The sequence below is a fragment of the Calypte anna genome, chromosome 1, assembly GCF_003957555.1.
Source record: "Calypte anna isolate BGI_N300 chromosome 1, bCalAnn1_v1.p, whole genome shotgun sequence".
In the NCBI taxonomy this organism is placed as follows: domain Eukaryota; kingdom Metazoa; phylum Chordata; class Aves; order Apodiformes; family Trochilidae; genus Calypte; species Calypte anna.
The window spans coordinates 174,286,626-174,309,834 of record NC_044244.1 but is presented as its reverse complement, the minus strand read 5'-3'; the positions used below and the strand labels follow the sequence as shown (position 1 = coordinate 174,309,834).

General features: G+C 38.0%; 1 protein-coding gene across 1 annotated transcript in view; it reads right to left on the bottom strand.

Moving 5' to 3' along the window:
- Positions 1–23,209, bottom strand: part of DCLK1 (doublecortin like kinase 1) — a 234,182-nt gene that overhangs the window by 105,515 nt on the left and 105,458 nt on the right. The window contains exon 4 of the mRNA XM_030447097.1: positions 4,798–4,897. Within this exon, the coding sequence (XP_030302957.1) occupies positions 4,798–4,897 (100 nt within the window). The remainder of the gene's footprint in view (positions 1–4,797; positions 4,898–23,209) is intronic.

Here is a 23,209-nt window from a genome sequence, read left to right as displayed (position 1 = left end):
GTAAGCTGGGGGAGGGAGGGACTTCAGTGAGGTTGTATGCAAGGGGTCTCACTGAGGGGATATTCTCACTGGTTTGGGCAAAATTGTGAAACTGTCACACTGCTGGATAAAAGCAAGACCCAACTAACGCCCTCCTGTGAGAAGGAAACAAGGAGAAGAGATGGCATGTCAAAAGGGAGAGAGCTGGGGGTGCTGTGCAAGTCTCTAAGACAGTGCAAAAAGGGTGGAGATGAAACTTGAGGTCTTGGAGTTGGAAAATAAAGGAGGCACTGGATGTAAATCCACAGGAAAAACAGCTTCTTTCCTTCTGCCCTTTCTGAACCATTTGACTAAATGGTACACACTGTCAGAGGACTGGTCCCCTCCTGCCTTCATTTGTTTCTGCCTCATACACAGAATATCTGTCTCCAAGGACCAGCAGCTGTTGACATTTGAAAATATCACACTGCACTGGAACACTTTATATTTATGCCTCTGTTGAAAGCAGAGCTATATCTCAAAGTCCCCAGAACCCACCATTACTTTCCAATTGCCAAAGCACGAGTTTTTGATGAGGGCAAAGTAAGTCAGCCAGCATGCTCCCCACTCCTAACTCCAGCCAAAAGCTGCTTAACACATCAGTCCCTGTCCTATAAATCAGAGTAGATGAGGACTATAGCTGATTTCCCCTTCCTCCTTCTTTTAGGAAGGACAGAGTAATTGAGGTTACAGAAACCTGACAGTTATTAGCAGGAATAAACATGATACTCCTGACCTTAACCACAGTTACTGATCATATGCGTGCGCACGGCTCCAGCCACACATGCACGTGTACGGACACCGCGGGACTCAGATTTTCCTGGCAACTTGTCTGCTGCTGGCAAGATGAAGCCATAACACTGCTGGCACAGAGATGTTGAGCTGAGGGCTAACACAGGCCAGCAAAGTCAAAGTTAAATTAGGTTTCAAAGATTACAGTCTTAATTTTCCACTAGAAGAGAGTCATCATTGTTTCCATCACTGCATTCTGTGCTTTTGATGAGCTCTCTGCAGTTGTTTGCACATCCAGACATTCTCTGTGGGTTACACTCTTCTTGGAGGCAGACCCTGGCTTTGGGCAGAGGAGATTGCAGTCTTTTTGTGTGTGACGTGTTTCAGCATATGATGAAAGTTGTCATACTTAGGACTGTGCAAATCTTACATTTCCAAAGCATTCAGCCAACATTAACTTAATATAAAAATTAATTTAATTTAAAAAATATTTAAGACTGATATTGCCAGCCTCAAAAACTCTCAGTGCTAAGAATGAAATATCTGGGTAAACCAAGAAGACGTTGTCATTTCGGGCCAATCCCATGAGTTATTTACATTGCCAAACACTGTTTAGATGCCTGAATAATAGCTTATTGTAAATACTTTTGTGAGTGGGGACCTCAAAGCCTAATCTAAGTAGATGAGGGCTATCATACAGTGTCCTCTGACTTCTCTTCTTCAAAAACTGAACCAACATCAATCAAAGAAAACCTGGGATTTCTGGGAGAGTTTCCAGAATGGCAAGCTGACAAAGCCTGAGGAAGCCATTGCCATATTCCATGTTGAGGAATTTTTCCTCTTACAAGCTGGCTGATGTAGCATGTGCTTCATTAATGTAACGTTTTTGTACTTATATTTCCCACAAAAACTTTCTATAAGAATACCATAACCACTGATGCTTGACAAAAAAAAAATATTTACTTCTTACTTTCATGGTCAGTACCATGCATCTGCCTGTCTCATCTGCAGTTCTCTTGATGGAAGTGTGTATTGCTATTGTATCTTACAATTAGGTCAGATATAGAGATGATTGCTAGGAATTAAGATGAGGATAGTGCCTAATGATTCTGTATTTCATGTGATAAACAGTGTGTTTAATATGAAAACCATCTGTACATCAAGGAAGAGAGCAGTTGCAATGTATAGTGCTGACTGCTTGCTTTTCTCTTTGATGGATCCCTAATTAGCTGACTTTTTTTAACTGATTGCCAAGGGCATATGCAATGTCTCTTCCTGAAAGACATAAAACAGAGAAGGGAGACGATACAAAGAAAGAACACACTCTCTCCTTCAAGGACAGGTTTGACCTCAAAGTCAAAACAAAGAAAGGCTGAACTAATTGTTCAGCCGAAAGAAGATAGAATTGATGAGGGTTGTGGCAGTCCACAGATTTTTTTCAAAGAAAAAGGAATCATCTGTTTCCCATGTTCACAGTAGATAAGAAAAGTAGAAATGGGCTTCATTTATAGCAAGGGAATCTGGCATAAGATAGATGAAAAACACTGGGAGTTCACCACTGGCACATAACGTCTCAGGAGGTGACAGATTCTTCCTCATCAGAGGTGTTAATGGGACATGTTAGACAAGGATGTCAGAAATTAAATTAGGAATGTTAATCCCACACTTAGGGAGATTGATTTACTGACTTCTAGACTGCTTTTTCTAAATTTCTGACTCAATGGCTCTTAGCAGGTGTTCCTGTGGCAGGAGCAAGCCATGGGAGCAGGATAAAGGTGACTAGAAATAATGCAGACTGATAAGTCTTTAGATTTTTCCTTCCTGATAAGGTGGAATTAATCTCATCATTCAGCAGTTCCAGAGAAATATAACTTAGATAAGAACAGCTAAATCAGACATGGTCTCTTTACAAAAGTACACAGAAATTTTTAGAGTATAATCCACAGGAACTGCTGTAAATATCCACCTTCAACTGAGTCAATCAAGCATTTACCTTCTACCTTGCCAATAGGCTTAAGTTTTATTTACTGGGAAAGAAATTAGCTGGGACTGGTGCAGTTGCAGTTATCTGTTATCTTGGTATCTAGTGTTAGCTAAAACTAATCCCAGTACAGGTGACTGGTTTTCAAATTCCAGAAACTTTGTCTTTTGCTCACCTCTTGTACCAGCAGCTCTGAAGTCAGAGCACAGAACAAATGTGTTCTTCCTCTCTGATAAGTAACTCCCCAAAGCCCAGAACCCTAATTAAGTATTTATTTTCTGTACTTTTCTCTCACTTCCAATTTTTCCTTTTCTTTACCCATTAAGCTGCAACACTTTCAGTATTACTCTTATTACATGGCTGAAACTGGGAAATACTGGGAAGGATACAGTGACAGAGACTAGCACAGTGCTGCTTCAAGATGCTTTTTAAGGAAGCAAACAGGTTTCCCAAGTCTTACAGTTTTGGACAGCACTTACTGATAGTTCTTAGATAAAGTATGAGGAACACACAGACACACAGTGTGATCACACAAACTTCATTTGCCAAACAAAACAAGCTAAAAGCTTGGTTGCTTTTTTCTTCTGTCTCCAAATCTTACTCCTGCCTCAAGAGAAGGTTGACAAGATGTGTATCAGTTGGTACATGAGTTACCAACTACACAAAACCTAAAAAAGTTTTCTAATACCAAACTTTTCCAAAAAAGAGAGCAAAGGTTATATACACTTGGCAAATGAATTAGAGACATAGTCTGGAGTCTCATTTTCTGCTCTTTCTTCACTCCTGTGGTCAAAACAGTCAATGTTCACTGGATCTTTATCTACTAGAAAAGCAAGCAAAACAAAAAATTGCTAAAGTTGCATTTTCAGCCTACAGTTTCAGCTTATATTTTTATTTCAACTCAGTATAATATGGTTTTAAGCACAAATGTTCCAGAGAAAGGTACTGTTTACTCAAAATGATAGGTCAAAGACTAGGCAAAGTCAGGCTGTGTCTACTTTGACACGGAACTTCCAAAAAAGAGCTATATGCTTCCAAAAGGAGATTTAGGCAAATCTGTTGCCATCACTTTTCCGTAAGTCAGCTCCAGAAAAACTGTCACAGGACTCACTGTGAGGAGACACCAGGCAGCTGCCAGATAAAGAGATGGAAAGGAATCCAGACTATGCAGTCAACTACCTGGCTCTCCTTTCATGAAAGGCCACATTCCCACCTGGGAAACTCTCCTGCTGCCCATATATTCAGTCTTTTTTTCCTCAAGACCTTTAATACTTCAAAAAAAAGATGAGCAGTGTTGATGCCAAGCCATTACACCTATACACTGGACTGAGAGAGAGAGTGCAAGGGGAATAAAATTTTTACTGGGTCTTTCTCTACACAAAATTAAAATCAATATAAGTGGCAGCTGTTTGTTTATTTTTTTTTTTCAAATGCACAAAGCTTATAAGCTTTTTTCTTACTAATGTGTTTCATAAATTAGAAATATTCTTTACAACAATAAAGGTATTTGCAAATCAAATGTTTATTTTCCTTAGAGTAATACACACATCAATTACATTGCTGTATAAGGCAGTCTCTGAAAAAACAAAGAACACCCTGAATGTTGTGTGATGACTCTCTGTATTTGCCTGTTATATTTACCTTTCATAGAGAACTGCTTCTATCTTCCTGTATCACACTACTTTTGAAGTCTTAACTAAACCCCACTGTTAAGAACTGTGAGGCTGAAAGACTGGGATAAAAAAGTAGAATAAATTCAAAGATAAAATAAAGAGAAAACACTAAGAAAGACCTTGCAGAAGATGAGTTCCCCTAAACACATTACTGTTTCCAATAGCATATGAAATGTAGGCTGAAGTAAAGTTTTATACTGCACAGGCAGATATTTTTTCCTTGGCAGCTTTATTGATGCTTTTAATTACCTTCTATTGTCAACATTCAGAATTTAAAGAATAAAAATATTTAGTCTCTTTCTAAAATCAATTTAGATGATGTCGTTTTGGCTTAATTAGCATGATACATAAATCAACTGTGGTTGAAACAATTTTTAAAATATGTCTTCTTACCACTTTCATCCAGCAAGAAATCATCCTGGTAACGGAACTTTTCTGGTCCACATGCAATAAAAATGTCATCATCGCCAAAGAAATCCTGAAGGCACATCACCTGCAAGCAAAAAGGAAGGGATTGTATGAAATACCACATCATCAGAATTGTAGGAACAATAAATCCCTCTTTGTCTCCACCTGCATGAAAACTCTTCACTGTTTATGGAATCAACAAGGCTTCACCTCCAGATAAATGTCAAGGCTGTGCTCTAACCGTGTGTTACAAGTGAGAAACATTTTTATGGGCACAGCATGGAGAGAGAGATAAGACAAAAAGCCCACACTGTCACATTTACTACATGATGCATCAATGGGATATGAGGTAAATGCCTTCTGTTTACACACAAGGAACCATTCAATAATAGTGGATAATTCATTTGCTTTTGAGCCCGTATTTCTATCCGTTGATTGTCAGGATACAAGGTTACAGCATTGTATGCAGAATTAAATTTCATTTAACAATTAATTTCATTCAACTTAATAAATAAGTTATTTCAACAAAATCTCCCATGCAGGGAATGAAACTCAAGGGTGAACGAAGTCTCCCTCACACACTCTTCATCTTTGGCAGCAAAGTTGACTTGAAGTCTCTTTGATGGCATCATGCTGAATCATCAGGAAATGGTGCTCCCAGTACTGAGAAAAAGGATAATCCCTTTCTACTGCCAAATATGAACATTCAGGATTACATTGGTTAAATTTCATGTCCATACAGGAGATTTTCTTACAACAGCTTTAGTTCACAAGGCACTACTTAACAGTTTAATGTTTCCAGTCACACAACTATTTTTACTACTGTTCTTAAAGAAAAATCAGGAATCCTCCCAAAATCTAACTACAGACTTAGTGATCCAGTTCTGACAAATTAAAAAAAAAAACATTAGATATCTGACTACTTTAAAAAAAAAAGACACTTGGTAAACAATATTATAAACTGTTCCTGCTTCCCATTTACAAGATCTTAAAAAGGTATGTTTTATTTTTATATATATTTTGTAATTAAATAGTTCATTAATATTTGAACAGATAATTTCACAAATAGTGTTTCAAGTCTACAGACAGGAAAGCAACACTTAAAGAATTTCTAAAAATTTGCAAAACAGATGAAAAAAGTCTGTCTGAACCAGACCATCTCATAAAAAGTAGGGGGAGGCAAATCAATATTTACAGGCTACAAAAACACAAGTTAAAGAATTACCTACTGAGACTAGAAAGAGTCTGCCAGACTTTGGCACAAAAATAAACAACCCTCTCCACCACCCCTACCTGCAGTGACTGCTGTCTAGAGGTTATAAAATTCAGATCATGCTTCTCAGAAACATTTCTGAAGGCTTTGGCATCTACAACAGTTATTCACCTCTATGCTATCTTAAGGAAGAAAAATAGTGGTACATGTCATGACTTGTGTAAAGAGTAAGATTTGTCTTTAAAACTGGTTTAAAGGTAGAGCAGTAGCAATTGAAAAAAAAAATCAAGAGAGGAACAACTAACAGAAATAAACACCAGACAAAGGGACAAAGGTACTCCACAAATTATCCTTTCCTCAAGTGATGCAAAGAATTTGAAATTTAGGTCCATCACAACCCTGGTCCTATCACCACAGGCACCTTAACACTCCACAATACCTGAACACCAACATCAAAAATGTAAATTTTTGATAGAGCTTTTTTGTATGTTCCTACTCTGTTTATGTTCTATTAGTGTATCAGCCTCAGCAACCTTTATATAAACTCATTTACTTCCCATCTTTTTTTTGTCCACAAGACATATCCTGCCTATCTTCCCACCCCATACTCCCACCAAACTTCAAACATCTCTTCCTTTCAGTCAAGTTCCTCTGAAATTGCCACCTCTCCCACAGCATGCACAAAACTACTAATTTGCAGAATGTCATTAAAAATACTGTGATTTCCTGTTTGCCTTCCAAGTTTGCCATGCTTCTGGCAAGTGATAACCTCCACATTTGTGTTTATACTAAGCAGAGTATTAGTACTGAACAAATAATAAGCAACCCTAGGCACAAAGTTAAGCTATTTTCACAACAAGCATGAACAAAAATTAAACATATATATATATATATATATATGAATCAAAAAACAGTATATATTTAACAAAACTCAAAAATACTTGGCTCTAGCCAGTTAAGAGGGTTTTATTAAAGGCTAAACAAGAAATTAAAATGAAGGTAGCAAAATATAGCCAGGCTCAACTACGCCAATATTTAAAGCATTCCAGTTTCAATCAATGCAAATAAGTAGGATTAGCAAAATATGAAGAAAAAATAGTTAGATATCCTTGGTTTTTATTCACCTTCATATTATAATTTAAAGTGTTCTTATGCTTGTTTTTTTTCTGCATCCTCTCAGCTTTCTAATCTGTATGTAAAACTATATACAATTCTTACAGTTTTTGCTGCCTTCTGAGATTTTACTGATTTGGGAATTATAATTCTAGCTCCCAGAAAGCTCAGAGCAAGAGCATAAGTTCCCTTTAAACCCGTCCCCCTCCAGAATAACTTCTCTTCAGACTTCCAGTATCTTTTTAGATTATTTCTTGGAAGCCTTGATGTCTTTCACTGTGTGCATTTTCCATCCTATCTGTCTCAGAATCCCTGGCCCACTCTGCTCCCCAGCTCACTCTCCTCAGAGGTTACACTGAGGAGCCTTTCTAGAAGGCATCTAACAAATACCCTCTTCCAGGCTTTTTCAGAAAGAAATCTGCAAATACTTTCTAGACACTCTTAGTCATCAGCTAAGCACCAGGACTTTGTTTTTATTACCCATTTTCACTTCTGGAGAAAACAGCTCCTTAGAAGTAATGGTTCAGAAGATCAAGTGTTTGCATCACCCATACTGACCTGTGCCAGTGTGTTCTGCTGCATGTGATCAGCTTTAAAATCAGTCAGTTTTAGAAGAGTGACTTACAAAAGCCTCTCTGAACATTTTTTGTTGTTTTTCAGCCACATGATCCATCTTTTTCTTCTTTTTTCACAGGTAAGTTTCAATCTCCCATATTCCACTTGGACATTTCTCACAATGGAAAAAACAAAGTCTGTGCAGGAGCAGTCCAATACACATCTTAAGTAAAAAGAAACTGAAAAGTTTTCAATACACAGTTTGTACAAAACACACCGTGACACTTTTAAACATAAAACATTCTGGCAAAGAGGTGATATCTACAAATTAAAGGTGTCTCTTTTACCCTCTGTAGGGGAATGAATAAATAACAGCAACAGTATCAGAGGCCAAGGAGTCTCAAGCATTACAATTTTTTGCATTGGTGGTGAGAAAGACAAGAAGAAGCAAAGCAAATCAATCACTAGGTACAGGCTTCAGGCAATACTCAAGTCACATAAAAAAAACTAAGCTGACCTGTACATACCCGATGCAAAACAGAGGAGGGCAGAAGAATTTGTCATGCCTAACTCACTCATGCAAATCCTACAGGCTGATGCCTGGATCCCCCATAGATCCTTGCCCTAGCAAACAAGTTAAGAATTCCACATGCCCTTCCAGTGGGAGACGAAAGTGTCAGTGTAGGAAGAACCTGAGGTTACTATGTATCTCAGCTGTTGGGGTGGTGCTCTCATTAGGAGTGCAGAGGGGACACGGGGGTTCAGCCAGAGCTGGCACCAGCCAGAGCCCCCAGAAGAGTGCAAAGCACATCAGCTGAAGTGCCCAGGAGAAGAGGGAGCAGAGCAGCAAACCTGGCTTCCAGCTCAGCCCTAGGACTGGCTTACAGACATTATGGGCACATGAAAAATTACCTCCATTTTAGGTTGGTTTTGTCTTCTTTTTTTTTTTTTTTTTTTTTTTTTTTTTTAATGTAGTAAAGTACCTGGATCCAATGAGAAACTGCCAAACAATTACAGAGCCTTTTCTTCTCCTGAACAGGTGTGAAACATTTAAGCTTTTAGTATTTACTTCTTTGAAGCTGGTGATTTTGTTTTGGAGACTCTTTTTCTTACATCTACAAAAGATGGAAGAAATTATGCTTAATGTTTCGGAGCACTGCTGACCTGAGAATGAGAACAGCAGCTTGAAGAGCCATTACCTGGTTTTATTTTCATCATAAGTGAGAAAGAGCAGAAAGTGGTGTGGAGGAGGTGCATAGGAAGTGAGACAGGGAAAGGAACGAAAAGAGAGGGAGAGGCAAAGGGGAAGAGAGGGAGAGGGAGAAAAGGGAGGGAGGGAAGAAGCAGGGGATGGAGAGGGGTTGAATAAATGTCTAAAAGAATGACATGAAAGCAAGCTATAGATTAAAAAACCTTTTGTATTTATTTTTTATTCTGGTTATACTAGGATCAGAGACTTTTTCAAATTCACATTTTAATACAAACACACAAAATTATTTGCACATGTCAGTCAGAGCAAATCAAATACTTTCTTATTGTTTTAAAGTTGACCAGATGTCAAGTTAATACTGACTGAATTTTTAAAATAAAAAATAATTCAAATTTTTAATTTTCCTTTGCATTCAGGAATACCTCACATCAACAGCATGGGACACCACCACCACCAGGATTACTAACTCTCATGTTTTTGTTAATTTTTCATAATGCTGGGTTCTTGGATGGAGAAGAAGGAGGGGGTTGTTCTGTGTGTTTGCATTCTTTTATTAATAACAACTTAATTAGACTCAAAGCTGAAAGCGATTTTGGATGAGCAATGAGAAATCCTCAAGCTGGGGAGCCCTCAGGCACCACGGCTGTTGGAAAGATGGAAAGAAAAGTGAGGACAAAGAAATGAGGTGATAAAAAAATATGCAGAAGGATGTACAGAGAACTCAAATGAACAATGGGTACAGGAGTTTCCTGAAAAGAGAAAGAAAAATGAAGGATGGCAACAGGAAAACATGAGGTGTAAAGGAAGGAAGAGCTGCAAGGCAGGAGCACATGCAGAGGGTAACAGAGGAGCATAACAGAGCTGGTGTGGAAAGCCCATCCCAAAGGGGAGGGCAAGCAGAGAGCAGGTGGCAAGTGATCTCCAGACTTCAACCCACAGTAGCCAGCTGGGGAGTTGGGAAGCTATTTTAAAGTATCCTTTCCAAACCTGAAACAGCCTCATGTTGAGTTTGCTTACAATTTCCCTAACAGTGAAAAATACATTAAAAAATAAAAAAAAACACAAAGAACTTTATCCTTGGAAAAATCTCAGTGTTTAAATGACTCATGGTTTTAGGACTGACTCATTAATTTTGTGTCAAGTTTTATGTGTTTTATTACGGAACTGGTTTTCTTTTTCCTGCTACTTCTGGTTCACTCAGCCGCAATGTTTAATTCCTAGACAGGTCTCTAGTTTTTCATATGTCAGAGGAGCTCACTATACCCCTGTTCTACTGTTTTTCTCTTTTTTTTTTTCCTCTCTAATTTTTCCAATAAAACAAAGTCCCTCCTTGTTTTAAGATAGAAATCAATCTTTATTGATGTTTTCCCTCTATTTGCCTCTGCAACCAAACTACATTTTCCACTAACCACCACCTCTGTAGTACTTATTTTATGCATTTCCACACTCTGTCTATTCCTTCACAAAGGAACCTCTCAGACTAGATCCTGAACTGATTTCACTGCCATCTACCACAGGCAGTCAGTGAGAAGTCTCTTACTCCACCTAGTTTGAATCTATCCTCTGTTAATTTCAAAACCATTACCCCTTGTCCTATGACAACAGTCCCTGCTAAAAATTATGTCCCTATCTTTCTTAGAGACCCCCTTTAGGTACTGAAAGTCCACCATAAGGACTCCCCAGAGCATTCTCCAGGCTCAGCAACCCCAACTCTCATCTTTTCTTCATAGCCAAGGTCTTCCATTCCCCTAACCATTTTGTGGCCTCCCTCTGCACCAACAGGTCCTATGCCTTTCCTGTACTGGGCAATGCAGAACTGGACACAGTACTCCAGCTTGGCTCTCACCAGAGCAGAGCAGAAGGGCAGAATCCCCTCCCTTAGCCTGCTGGACACACTTCTTGGGATGCAGCACAGGATGCTGTCAGTCTGGCTGCGAGTGCACACTTTAAGCTCACATCCAGCTTTTCTTCCATCCTCAAGTCCTACACAAGGTGTCTGTATAAGAATTAACATAGTCTTGTTAAACTTCATCATCCTAGCAGAATTACAGGAACAGAAGAGTCTTTTTACATTACTATATCCCTTTCCCAGTCAGTATAGGGCTTCACTCCTAGCTTTCCCAATACTTTGTTCAGTTTTGTCCTATATTCCTTACTGAGTAGAGCTCCCCTAGCAGAAACACCAGTAAAACAGCCATTACTCATCCAGAAAGATTTTGCAGCTTTAGGAAAATCAGAAATGAATCATTCTATATAGGTGTAAGTGTTCTTTAGGTCATTACTGTGAAACGAGAAATCAAAATATATCAATAAGGCTTTCAGAAAGGGGAAAGAAAAATTCTCATTGTTTCTAAATGAATGTAATATAAAGACTTTTTGCCTTTTTTTTTTTTTTTTCCAATTGGAGGAACCTCAGCCAGCCCCATTTTGGATGGACTACGGAATAATAGCAAGGAATATCCTTTCTGAGGGAAAGAAATTAAACCTCAACAGGAATTTACAGAGCATCACATTTGAATATTCCCCTTGAGTTTAAGGCAAGGATGTTTTCCCTCCTGTTGGCTCAGGCTCTGAGACTTTTATTCACTCCCTTCCACATTTATCTGTCGTTACACACATATCACTACTTGAGATCCAGTCATCTACAAAAAATATAATTTATCATCCGCATATATGTGCTTCCTCTCTCAGCTTCTGATCCAAGTTCTCTCCTCAGGTGGTGGCTTAGCCAAAGGCATTGGGAGGTTTCTGCTACACATCTCTGAAGTTAAACGGCACCGAATTTGTTCTTTTCTGCTGAGGTGAAATCTCCATGGTGACAACTGCATCATCGAGCTGTGTGAGCTCTTAGTGAAGAAGAGCATTTTATCATGAGATTCTAATTACAAGAGTGCCCTCTGTAAATGGAGAGGAGATGTTAACACAGGGGTTTCTGCAAATATTTCTGTTCTGTTACTGTAGGGATTCAAACTGGCTGAAGCAACAATGCTGCCTTTGCCAACTGCCTTGTGAGACCACACTGGAGATTTAGGCCTCTGAAACCCTATCTGTCCCCCCAAATTAGATGAACACAAGATACTGTCATCATTACAAACATATTAATTTTGTATTCAAACCCAGCAGAAACACCTTGCTCTCCTGCTGCCCCATAGGAGTGGATGGAAAGCAAGCCAGCACCCTCATGTCCTGGGGAGCCACACACCTTCCTCATCAGATGCCTGTCTATCAGCACCAGCTCAGGACTTGACCACTCTTTATTTTGTTCTGTCACCAACACAGAGTCTTTCTGTCACCAATACTTGTTTAATTATTAAAGATGTATCACACTATTCCTACAATTTGTGTACTTGCCAACATCTGTTCTGTGCTATACAAAGCTTGGCCTTTATTATCTTCATCCATCTAAGACTTGACAAATAAATCACTAGGAATGAATTTCCTCAGTTAAAATATGTATTTCTCTCTTGCTCAGTAAGGGCTTTTCATAAGGATAAGAAAATCTTTCCACACTATGCTTTATAGACTAATCTTATCATCCTCTGTTTTGTTTTTCTGTTGCACTTAATTAAAAAAAAAAATCAATCTAAATCAGGAACCTAGGTTTTGCAATTGTACTATCACCACCTTCTTGGGGAATGTCTTTAATTTGTGATGAATCTTTTTTTAAATTTCAAATTAATCCTCTACAGTTCAGATGAAGAACAGAAACTTGACAATTCTAGTATACTGAGACTACTGTACCTTGACCTGAAACATTAGGTGAAACCTGAACAACTTCTTTGTTAGATTAAAACTAATTTAGTAAAGAAGCATTTTTCTTACAGAATCCGAGGAGAGCAGGGGATATTTCCCAACAGGGAATGCATGGACTTATGCATGAATGCAATGCTGAGAAGCACTAATATTCAATTTCATGAAAGGTTTCTCTGTGGGAACCATTAACATGGCCAATTCAAACTCTTATGTCAAAAATTGCTTCATGGCAGACAGGATAAGAGCAGTGTGAACGTGGCTCCTATCCACACCAAAAAATTACTCCCCCTTAAATGTTACCTTACTGTGACAGCTGCACCAATGCACAGATGTGCTGAGTAGCCAGCGTGGAGCAAGATTCACATGGGAAAGAGGAAAAATGCAGACAGCATCATCAAGCCTAGAGTGAGCATCTCCTCCTTTCACCTACTTTAGTATTTCCTGCTTCAAATATAAACTTGCTGCCTTTCAATTTTGTAACCAGTTCATTACTTCTTTTGTCCCCTCACCTCACTATTCAAACCATGCAGTGTACTAAAATTTCATTTCCCTCTGCACCTCTTCTTTCCAAAAATCTCCAGCCCTGACACCTGTTCTCACAGCCTAACCCAAAACCCCACTGTTGCCCTCCTCCTTTAGTTCTCTCCTAAACTGTACATCACACACCACAATATATCTTGCCCAAGGCAACTCCCCTTTCCTCTTCTATTGGACTCCATTTTCTCCTCTACATATGAATTCTACGAGCACACTATTTCCTTTCCCTCTATACCCTGGCAACACAATGTAATTCCCCTCCCATATCCTCCTCTTCAGCACCCCTTAAAGAGCACCACAGGCACTAAGTTGCAGCTTTTTACAGTCCCTCCATCAATCCACTGAGGACAGTATTTGCAAATTCCACAGCCACCTCCTGAAATGCTTTTTCCTCATTTTCAGTGTAACTCCAATTTATCAGAGGCACATAATTTCTGTGGAAATCTCCCTTCTGGTTTTCATGGTACCATATGAAGTTATTCTCCTGTTTGCAAAGACTCCAATCAATGCATTTCTTTGTAGTTTCAAACCACTCTTTCATTTCTGGAGTGGCTTAGTCTTTGGCTCCTTCCTCTTATTCTGTGCTACATCCTTGATTACAGTCATCATGAAACTCTATACCTTCTACATTTCCAACTTCAGAGCCAACTATAAAAGCTATAAACCTCTACTGGCTTCCCAAGTCCATAATCTTAGTGTGTTCCTCTTTACATCCTAAATTTAGGGTACTACTTTGTCCCTTAGCTCCCTATATAAAAGGGGAATTTTATACTTTTAAATAGTTTGATACTATTATTGAAACCTCACTGCTTTTACTTTCCAGCTTCTGCTTTGTAGAATTCTATTCCATTCCACTCAGCTCAACCAAAAGCAGGCATTTCAGAGGAGCATTTCAAATCTTGTAGTTACCAGATGTGAGGTGAACAAACACCTTTACTAGCTTCACCCAAGCCTCTAATGGCTGAAGACCAATGAAGCATGAGATTTTGCTCTTGGAAAACTGGAATGCTTTGCACATTCATGCTATCTATAGAACAAGTAGACTTTCTTTAAAGCTTCTTTTATTTCTGATCTATTTGACTGCTAGTCAGTTTGAGACTATCACACACAATTTAGATCAAGGAAAGCTGGATCTGTACAGCTTACATAGCAAGCAACAGATTTTCATAGTGTTTTATGCATTTTATCTTACCTTTTGATGCTTATATTTGGTTGCCAATATGGTTTCAACACTAGCTTGAGTTATGCACAAACTGGCTCATTTTCCTCTTGGGGCACTGCACTTCCCCAAGTTATTGAAAGATGCCATTATTTAGTTAGAATTCCAAGGGTTTTGTGCTGCAGAGGGTTTTTCTAGCTCAATAGTATTGCATGAGAAGAACTGATGAAGGAGAGCATCACAGTAAGAACATCACACTGGTATTTCTTTCTGGGGATACTTATGCTCAAGGTCCTAAAATTTACTCTTCCCCAAAGCAACATTCCATGACTAAAGACAGTTTAGAAACTCTGAATAGTGAGTATGAACTCTGCTTCTTTTGGGGCTTCAAAATTTTTAATGCTTGATATTTCCAAGAAAATAAAAATTTGCATTTCCAGCCAGGGATAGCCTAAGTTTTGGCTGAAAGTACCTTGTGGCATTGGCTACTCCTTAAACTACAGTAAAGTGTCCAGCAAAACACAAACAGTAACAAACAAGCAATGTCTTGCATACAAGAGATCACATAATGCTTGATAGAACTCCCTTATAGAGTAAACAAAAATATAGACATTTGCTGGAAGTTATGAATCAGAGTTTTATCCTATTTTTTCGTGGTCCAACAGGTGGCTCATAGGGGTTTTTTGGCAGACAAGAAGCTTTTAGACCATAAAGTAAGGCAAAATCAGCTGTATGTCTTCTACTGTCTGTCCTTAGATGACACAGAAAGTGGGATTAGGCATTAATATTGCCTCTTACTGAGAAAGGAGAGTGGGATGCTCTCTTCTTCTAGCAGCTCAGCTCAGTAACACCTAGAGAAAGCAGCAGATGGCCAGACAACTACATGTTGCAGAATAAGCCAGAACTACTCCCAAATCTAGAGAAATCTCAAAAACAGTTACAGTTTTATTCGTAATATCTTTTATCATTGTCTATAAATTAATTTTAACTCAATATTTTTATTTCTAATAATAATACAGAATATAAAGTTGAATTACTGGACTGATAATTCAGGCAAGTAAGCAGAAAGGCATATTTAAGAGAAATTCAAGGACTCCAGCAGTTTCTAAGCAAATTTTTAGACACAGAAAAGTGAACCTCCAGGTTCAAAAGTCCAGCTGGATGAAGAAGCAGGATGTTGATGTCACAAGTGCATCCCCAAGCATTCTTTTTCCCCTGTAAAATACACAGTGCATATTCCTACACTACAATTAAAAAGGAGATAACTTTGCCACTCCAGAGTCCAGGTAATGTTGCTCATAGAAGTCACACACACACATCAGCTAACATTTCTCTTAAATAATGAATCACTTGGCTACATCAAGCACTTTGCATGTCAGGTGGTAACAATCCTGTAACTGAACACCCCTGTTCATCCCACAGCAACTGCACAACAGATCTGCATCCTTGGGCAGGACAATTCAAACCGCAGAACAAAGAATGTTAAAGGACAGAAAGGAAAAAGCTCACACATTTAAAATACATTAATGTTAAACAGAGGGAGGTTTTATCAGCACAATCAGACACTGACTGAGGGGTTATTTAACAGCAGAAGATATAATTAATGGGCTGACTGAAAAACAGTTGAGACTTTGACAGCAGAGTTCAACTGCAGCTGAATTATTTTTTCTCCGGCTTACTCATGAATCTCCCTGTTTCAGCTGCAATGCAACACTACCATTTAGTGGTCAGACACACAAAGTGCAGACTCCAGCAGCCCTCCTGTAGTTTTGTCCAAACAGATGGTAACAATTTCAAGAGTAAATCATGTACTCACATAATCCGAAGAACCAGGAAATTACTATGATTCTAACTTGTGATCATTAAGAAAATTAAAATTTCTTTTAATTTAGGTAGTTGTGTAAAGCCTTGTTAGAGGTACCAAAATAGTTTCCAAAACTAGATAAATTAACTGGAACATGTTACACATTATTACTGTGAAAAATATGGTACTATCTCTTACAACTCCATTGACTTTTGAAGAGTACAAATCTTAAAATGCATATCTACCAGGGAAACAATTTACACAGCTAAACAAGCTTCTTAAAAAAGGTAAAATTAGTGCCATGCCCTTGTGAGTTATTTATTTCATTGTTGTTACTGAATTCTACCACTTAATGCTCAGGAAAATTAAGCACCAAATACGATGTTGCCCATGACCTAAAGAGTGAGGAACCCTGGGGAAGTTTGTTCATCCACTTACATTAGGAGTGGATAATAAGCTCTCTGTCGAGACGGTGTTTGCTTTTACTCATTTGACATTCAAAACATTGTACAAAACAACTGCATTTAAACAAAAGCTGCTGGTTCCAGAGCTGGTCTCTTAAAGTATCTTAAGCACTTGTCAGAGTGTTCTTCAAAAAGCAGGGACACTTGAGAGCTCACTGGCTGAAGAAGGCCTTACTATGACAAAACCTCCTACAAATGAAAAAGCTAAAATTTGAAGGCTACACAGTAGAAAACCTGAGTGCCTTTTTGATCACCAATCATGTTAAAGTGAAAATGCTTGGAATAATATTACTTTTTTAGAATATTGTGCCAGATATATAAAAAAATTTAATTCTACAGCTTTGTTGCATTTGCAATCAACATCAGAGCACTGAGCTAGATTCTCATATTTGTGGGCAAAGTTTCTAAAATAAGCAAGAACAGGCAATCATGAATTTCCATTGTTCACATTTCAGGAAAAATTTTAGCTGATGATTTAATCCTTTCCTTTTAGTTGCTTAGAGGAGGAAAATGAGGGGGCAGATTCCAGCTAGGTGAAATGAAGTCATTCAAAAGAAAAATGCAGCAGGTGCCAATTTCTGGGAATTATAATTACAGGTTTGAAGATAAGAAGGAAATGTCTTTAAATTACAGATAAAAATATTTTTCAGGGTAAGCTTCTAGTGCTAGATGAAATTAAACACTGTACTCAGTCATGCTCACTGTGTTTAAACACATTATATTAGCCCATTTCTTCAAAAGCTGATTAGTAGGTCTGCTATTGCTCAAGTAGCTGTAATGCATTTCCCCCAAAATCTTGAAAACTTGGATTTTATTCATAAATCTCAAAAATAAGGTGCACATGATCATTTTTTCCTTACAATCTGGTTTTTTCCCCAAGTACTTGCAGATGAGTAAAAGCTTTGAGATTGCAGTTTCTCCCTGAATTCAAGGCACTTTTTCAACTGAAGGCACTCTCCCTGTTTTTATTGAAAGTGAGCAACAATGTTATTTCTATTTTCAATTAAGACAACTACCAAACACATGCTATAAGGCAAGTACAAGCCCTTAAATTAACCCTGAGAGCAGAAGGCACTTGACTGATTTTTCACCACAGTCCACTATATATTTTTCTAGAGGTTTGCTTATTTTTCTGAAGTTTTTCTATAAGCTGGGTTCTGCTCTGCTTGGCTGGCCAGATGCTGCTTTCTGCCTTCCCAGCCAGGAACTGTGGCAGCAAACTGCAATCACTTCTGAGACACTGGGAGATCACAGAGTCATCCCTTGAAGACTGTGGGAGACACAGCTTATCCAGGAATTGGTCTGAATAAAATTTACCAGTTGCCTAGATCCTAAGCCAGATAGAAATCTTCCATTTGTAATTTTGTTCTATAATAGAAATTGTATTATGTACATTGCTGACTGATATAGGAAAAGGACAAAGTTAGAGTCTACACACCAGGACAGCATTCAAGTTATGTCCACCTGGTGGCATTCAAGGAGGCAGTTTCTGGAAAGCCTCCTAGAAAGAAAGATTTCCTTTCAATACGGACTAGTCTCTGGATTCAGAGCAATCTAACTCACAGTATATCTTTGTCAAATGGGAGAATATTGCTGACTTCCTTGATGTTGTGATAGAGACAGAAAGAGCAGAAGCAGTCAGAAACACTGAATTTTTAAGTTAGTAATATCTGAACAAAACCTATCGTGCCTTGTGCCTGCAGCAGAACCAGATTTCAACTGGTGATTCAAGTAGCAGATGGACTGTGCAATAACATACAGCTACCCAAAACCACTTACAGATGGGAGATTTATTTTTCCTTCTTAGAGAGCATTTTTATTCCAAAATCCCTGCACTACCATGCAGGCATCACCTTACTAACCATGACACAATGTTCTCGTGTTAGCTCTCTGACTGACTGCAGACTCTGGTGATAATACTGTAAACTGCATTTCTTTCAGGCATCATCATTAATAAAAAGTGTGTGGGACAGCACTCCATCATACACTGTCTGGAGTGTAACTGAGATGTATGATGCCTTTAGGTTGGGTACACATGCTATGGTAAGGCTCAGCATGCAACACTGAAAAAGAGCGACATGGTTGACTTCTAAGAAAAAAAAAAAAAAAGGAGGGAAAAGGAAAACAGATGTCAAGGTTTCAACAAGTCTTTACACACTGCAGCTGGAACCAGTACAAAAACAACGCAAATATGTTGATAATTGTAGCATTTCATGTAACAATAAGGGCAATAAAATAGCAGAAAATGCAAGGCCTCAAATGGCTAAACACCCTCCTGGAATTCCAGAGGGTCAGTTGGGCTGAACAGTAATAGTAATCCTTTCAAGAACCAGATCAAATGATTCCACTATTAAAACTCTTCATGCTTAGGAACAGTGAAAACTGAGAGATTATCTTTCTTCTAAATGCAGAATATGGACAATAAATCTTCAGCCCAATCCAAACAGACATTCAGATTCATGCTACCTCATCACCATCACTCGAAACTATTTGGCCATAGTTTCTGTCATTACAACAGATGTTAACAAGATGGACAGAGAACATGGTAAATAAACACTGATATTAATACATAAGCATCTATCTAGCAAAGCCACCGTTCAAATGATATAATTCCTCAGGAGCATTTCTTAGGATATTAATCAGAGAATTTACCTTGCTTGTAAGTGCTACAAATTCAAGGTATTCCCATTAACAGAGACTGTATTCTGAAAAAAATTATTAATCACCATAAACAGGGCCTCCATGTGTAACCTGTATCTGGACTCTGGTGAAATGTTTCTCAAAACTGGAAAGCCATATTCACTGGGCTTTGGCTCTTTAGGACAGACAACCAAGAATAGGAAATGTGCAGAGAGAAGCAAACTCACAAAATTTTTTAATGTGAAAGAGCTTGAAATCTTAAGGATGAAGAAAGTGCAGTCACTTTTTTCTGAGTCTTTCAGTACAGCAAACTCTGTGACATTAAGATATCCTGTAAGTAAAAAATAAACAGACTTTATAAATCTGTTAATGTGACAGGATTATCATCAGGATTAGAGATGACATGACAAGAATGAAAGCGAGCAAAAAACTCAGACTGACACTTTAGAAAAAACATTTTACAAGTGGTGGTAAAGTCAGAACTGGTTATTCAAAGATTTGAGAATTTAAAAGACACCTGCCAAAGGCAGCTAAACAAAGCCATGCAGAGTCAGTTAAAGTTTCTAATAAATCCAGTTCAGAAAATACAGAGTAAATGACCATAGCAAAGGGAGGTGAAGACAAGCTTTCTCAAGCACATCAGAAAGTTCTGGTATGATCACATAGGAAATAATTCCTTTAAATCCATTGTATTTTGGTAGGAAAACTTTTTTTTTAATTTTTAAACTGTTATCTTAATCTCAGATGTCAACTTTCAAAGAATGTACTTTAATTAAGAATAGATATGCAGAGTTGTTAATTTTAATTTATTGGGAAATACTGGTACTAATATCAATATTGTTAAAATACACTTAATTTTTAAGATTTAAATTATTGCAATATACTGGTACTAATACCAATATTGTTAAAATACACTTGTTGCATATGAAAATGGAAAGGGAAATTTCTGGCTATCATCTAATCCTCTCACACTCATCACTGACCTGAGAGTTGTGTATTTCTAAATTCCACAAGTGAAGGGCATTGCATTCATGCTTAATTACTAGAAAGTTCATTCTCATCTAAGAACTTTAGGGTGATTTATTTTAACACAGAGCCTAGTTTAGAGAACACATGTAGAGACATAATTAATGCCAAAGGAATTTTGAAGTGTTTTGATTCTTTTTGACATAGTAAGATACATCAATCTGACACCTTGGTGCAGATGCACATCTCTGCTGGCAGAGCATCAGAGCTTACATGCAATGGTAGTACAAAAAATACTTGCCAGATGGGCTTGGAAATGTTACATAATTAAACACAAATTTAAAGAACTGACTGAAAAAATAAATGAAATAAAAAAGATGAAGCAACCTGTGATCAGGCACTGCAGCATCAAATAATTGAACTGGAAGCTTGGAAGTCCAGAAATCTCTCTGGCAGTTTGGGCATTTCTTACACAACTTTACAATCTTTTGACTTGTAACCTCTACGTTCTGACTCTACTGCCTATCACAAACCCAAATCTAATCATATTAAGCTGAAAACCCTTTCCTTCTGAGATCCTATGTCTTTTAGGGAATGATATGAGAAGGTAACATGAAAGAAGTCTGGACTACAAAATGTAGGAGAATTTAGTGCATTTACCATTCAGGAGGCTGCTGGGCACAGATAGGTTTGAGGGAGAAAGATACAATAACAGAAAGTAGCACTGTGATGGGAAGGGAAATTTGCACCAAAAGCAATTTCACCTGTGATGCCACCCTGCTGTGTTTCTGAATTTCCTTTTCATTCTGATGCTTTTCTGAAGCATGAAGGGCCAGATCCCCAGGAGGACACCTGATCTCCACACTGCATAAAAATTCAGTGTTTGCACCCAGAACAACTCAGGAAACTGAGGTATATCCCATGTGTATCAGCATCAAGGTATCTAAGGATCCCATGACAGAGTTTGCAACTGACTTCATTATGGACCAGATAATATCTGGTAAAGAAAAAAAAATAGATGAAGCTTTGTCCAATCTGATTCTGTCTTTTAAGTTTAGGTACATGTGTGTGAAATGCTATAGCCTGAAGCTCTCTCCTGTGCTTCTATATGGTTTTGTTGTTGCATTTTCCTTTGTTGTTTTTTGGATCTTTTTTGGTTAACCTAAAAGCCAAAAAAACCTGGGATGACAGATTAGAAGGAAAAAGAGGAAAAAGGTAAGTATCTTAACCACCTGAGAGCAAAGGCAGAGCTGTGGATATACTAACTGTCAAAGCTTGCTCATTTGCACAGAATTAAAAAAAAATAATTATCAAGTCAGACAAAATCAGTGAGAAGGAACCAACTACACAGGCTGCAAATGGTGACAAACTCTGATGGGGATGGAAGTAATTATGAGCCCGTGTTAGTCTTGGGACTCTTCAAGGAGTCCTTGAATGATATTCACAAACATTAGGCATGTGACAGGGAATAAACACTCTCACTTATATTAATGGCAAGTATCCAATTACTCAGGCTGGCTTCATTAGTTTGGAAGATGTTAATTGCTTTCAGTAAGATCAGGTAATGCTTCAGAAAAAATATGAGATGCTTTTCTTTCTTAAGAAATACTGCAGTAATGGATTGATATTATAATTCAAAGTTTAAATCTTTCTCTTGCTTAAAGGAAAATCTGAAAGGAGGGAATATAAACATAGAAAACTCAGAGTGTAACTGTTCAAGGCCACTCTGTAGTTACTCCTCTCAATGTATGTTAGGCAGCAATGTATGTGAAATGCATTTGTTTCATATTAACTACATAATTACAGATCTCTACAAAATTTATAACAGACTGACTTAGCCAAAATACTTCAATCACATCCCTTTACTTGACTTTACCCCATCATTTTAAAACAAGTTACCTCATTCAGTCCCCAATGATGCTTCTTTCCAACTCTTTTCATTTTATAGAGGTAGTTACTTTGCCTTTTGTTCAAGATTATTAGCTTTTAGTATAACCCTGTCTGCTCCAGAGCAGTAAATTAGTATAAAAATAATCTACAAGAACCTGTAATAAGCTCTCAGTGTGAGCCATAGATTTTAGCACCCCCCGTGATGCATCTGTATGGGCCAATGTTAAGATTCAGACAGATATTCAACAGCTCTTTTTACTTGGCAATATACAGTTTGGGCACAGTATAGCTACTAAAATTCCATTAAAATTAAGTTATACTAAATTGTATTTCTTTATTGAGCTGGTTTACATAGAGGGTATGTATTGACAGAAGTTAACTTTATGAACAGGAAGTTTTCTGATGGAAAAGACAGATTTTAAAAAGGTGGCTCAGGGCAGAAGCAAAATTTTAAGTGCTTTGAATTACCTCCAGGAGAAGGTAATTCTCACTGCTGACAGGCATACCTTCAGAGTCTTGATAAAAACCAGCCCTACCAGTTAATCTTTCTAAATAGATGTACTTGGCATCCCTAATTGTCTCAAAACTTCATAAATCTGAAAATTAATGCAGGAGTGGGGCTAAATAGAGACAGAGCAATAGGAGAGATTCATACAATACATCTAAAGAACCTGCAAGACTATATGGCCCCTGCAAATGGAAACTTGATCATGCAAGTAATGTATCAATTGCTTTCAAGTGATCCAAAAAGCTGATGGAAAAATATTTGAAAGTGGTAAAAGCACCCACTGCTTGGAATGGCACAATGATTTAACCAACCTGAAGGCTCAAAAGACCATAAAGCTCTAAGTTACTGTCTGGGGCAATATTTCCAGTGCAGATTACTGCCTACCTTAAGGAGTTCATTAGTGGCTGCTTCAGAATGAATTCACCCTTGAAAATCAACAGTAATCCTGACTGTATCCAGCAGCCTTGCCTTCCACCTAACCATCCATGAATATTGAGGCTAAATACTGCTTCTAAATAAGACTAAATATTTCCTTGCCCATCTGAAGTGGCTCCTGAAGGCTTCTTTCCATTTTAATTATTCAGC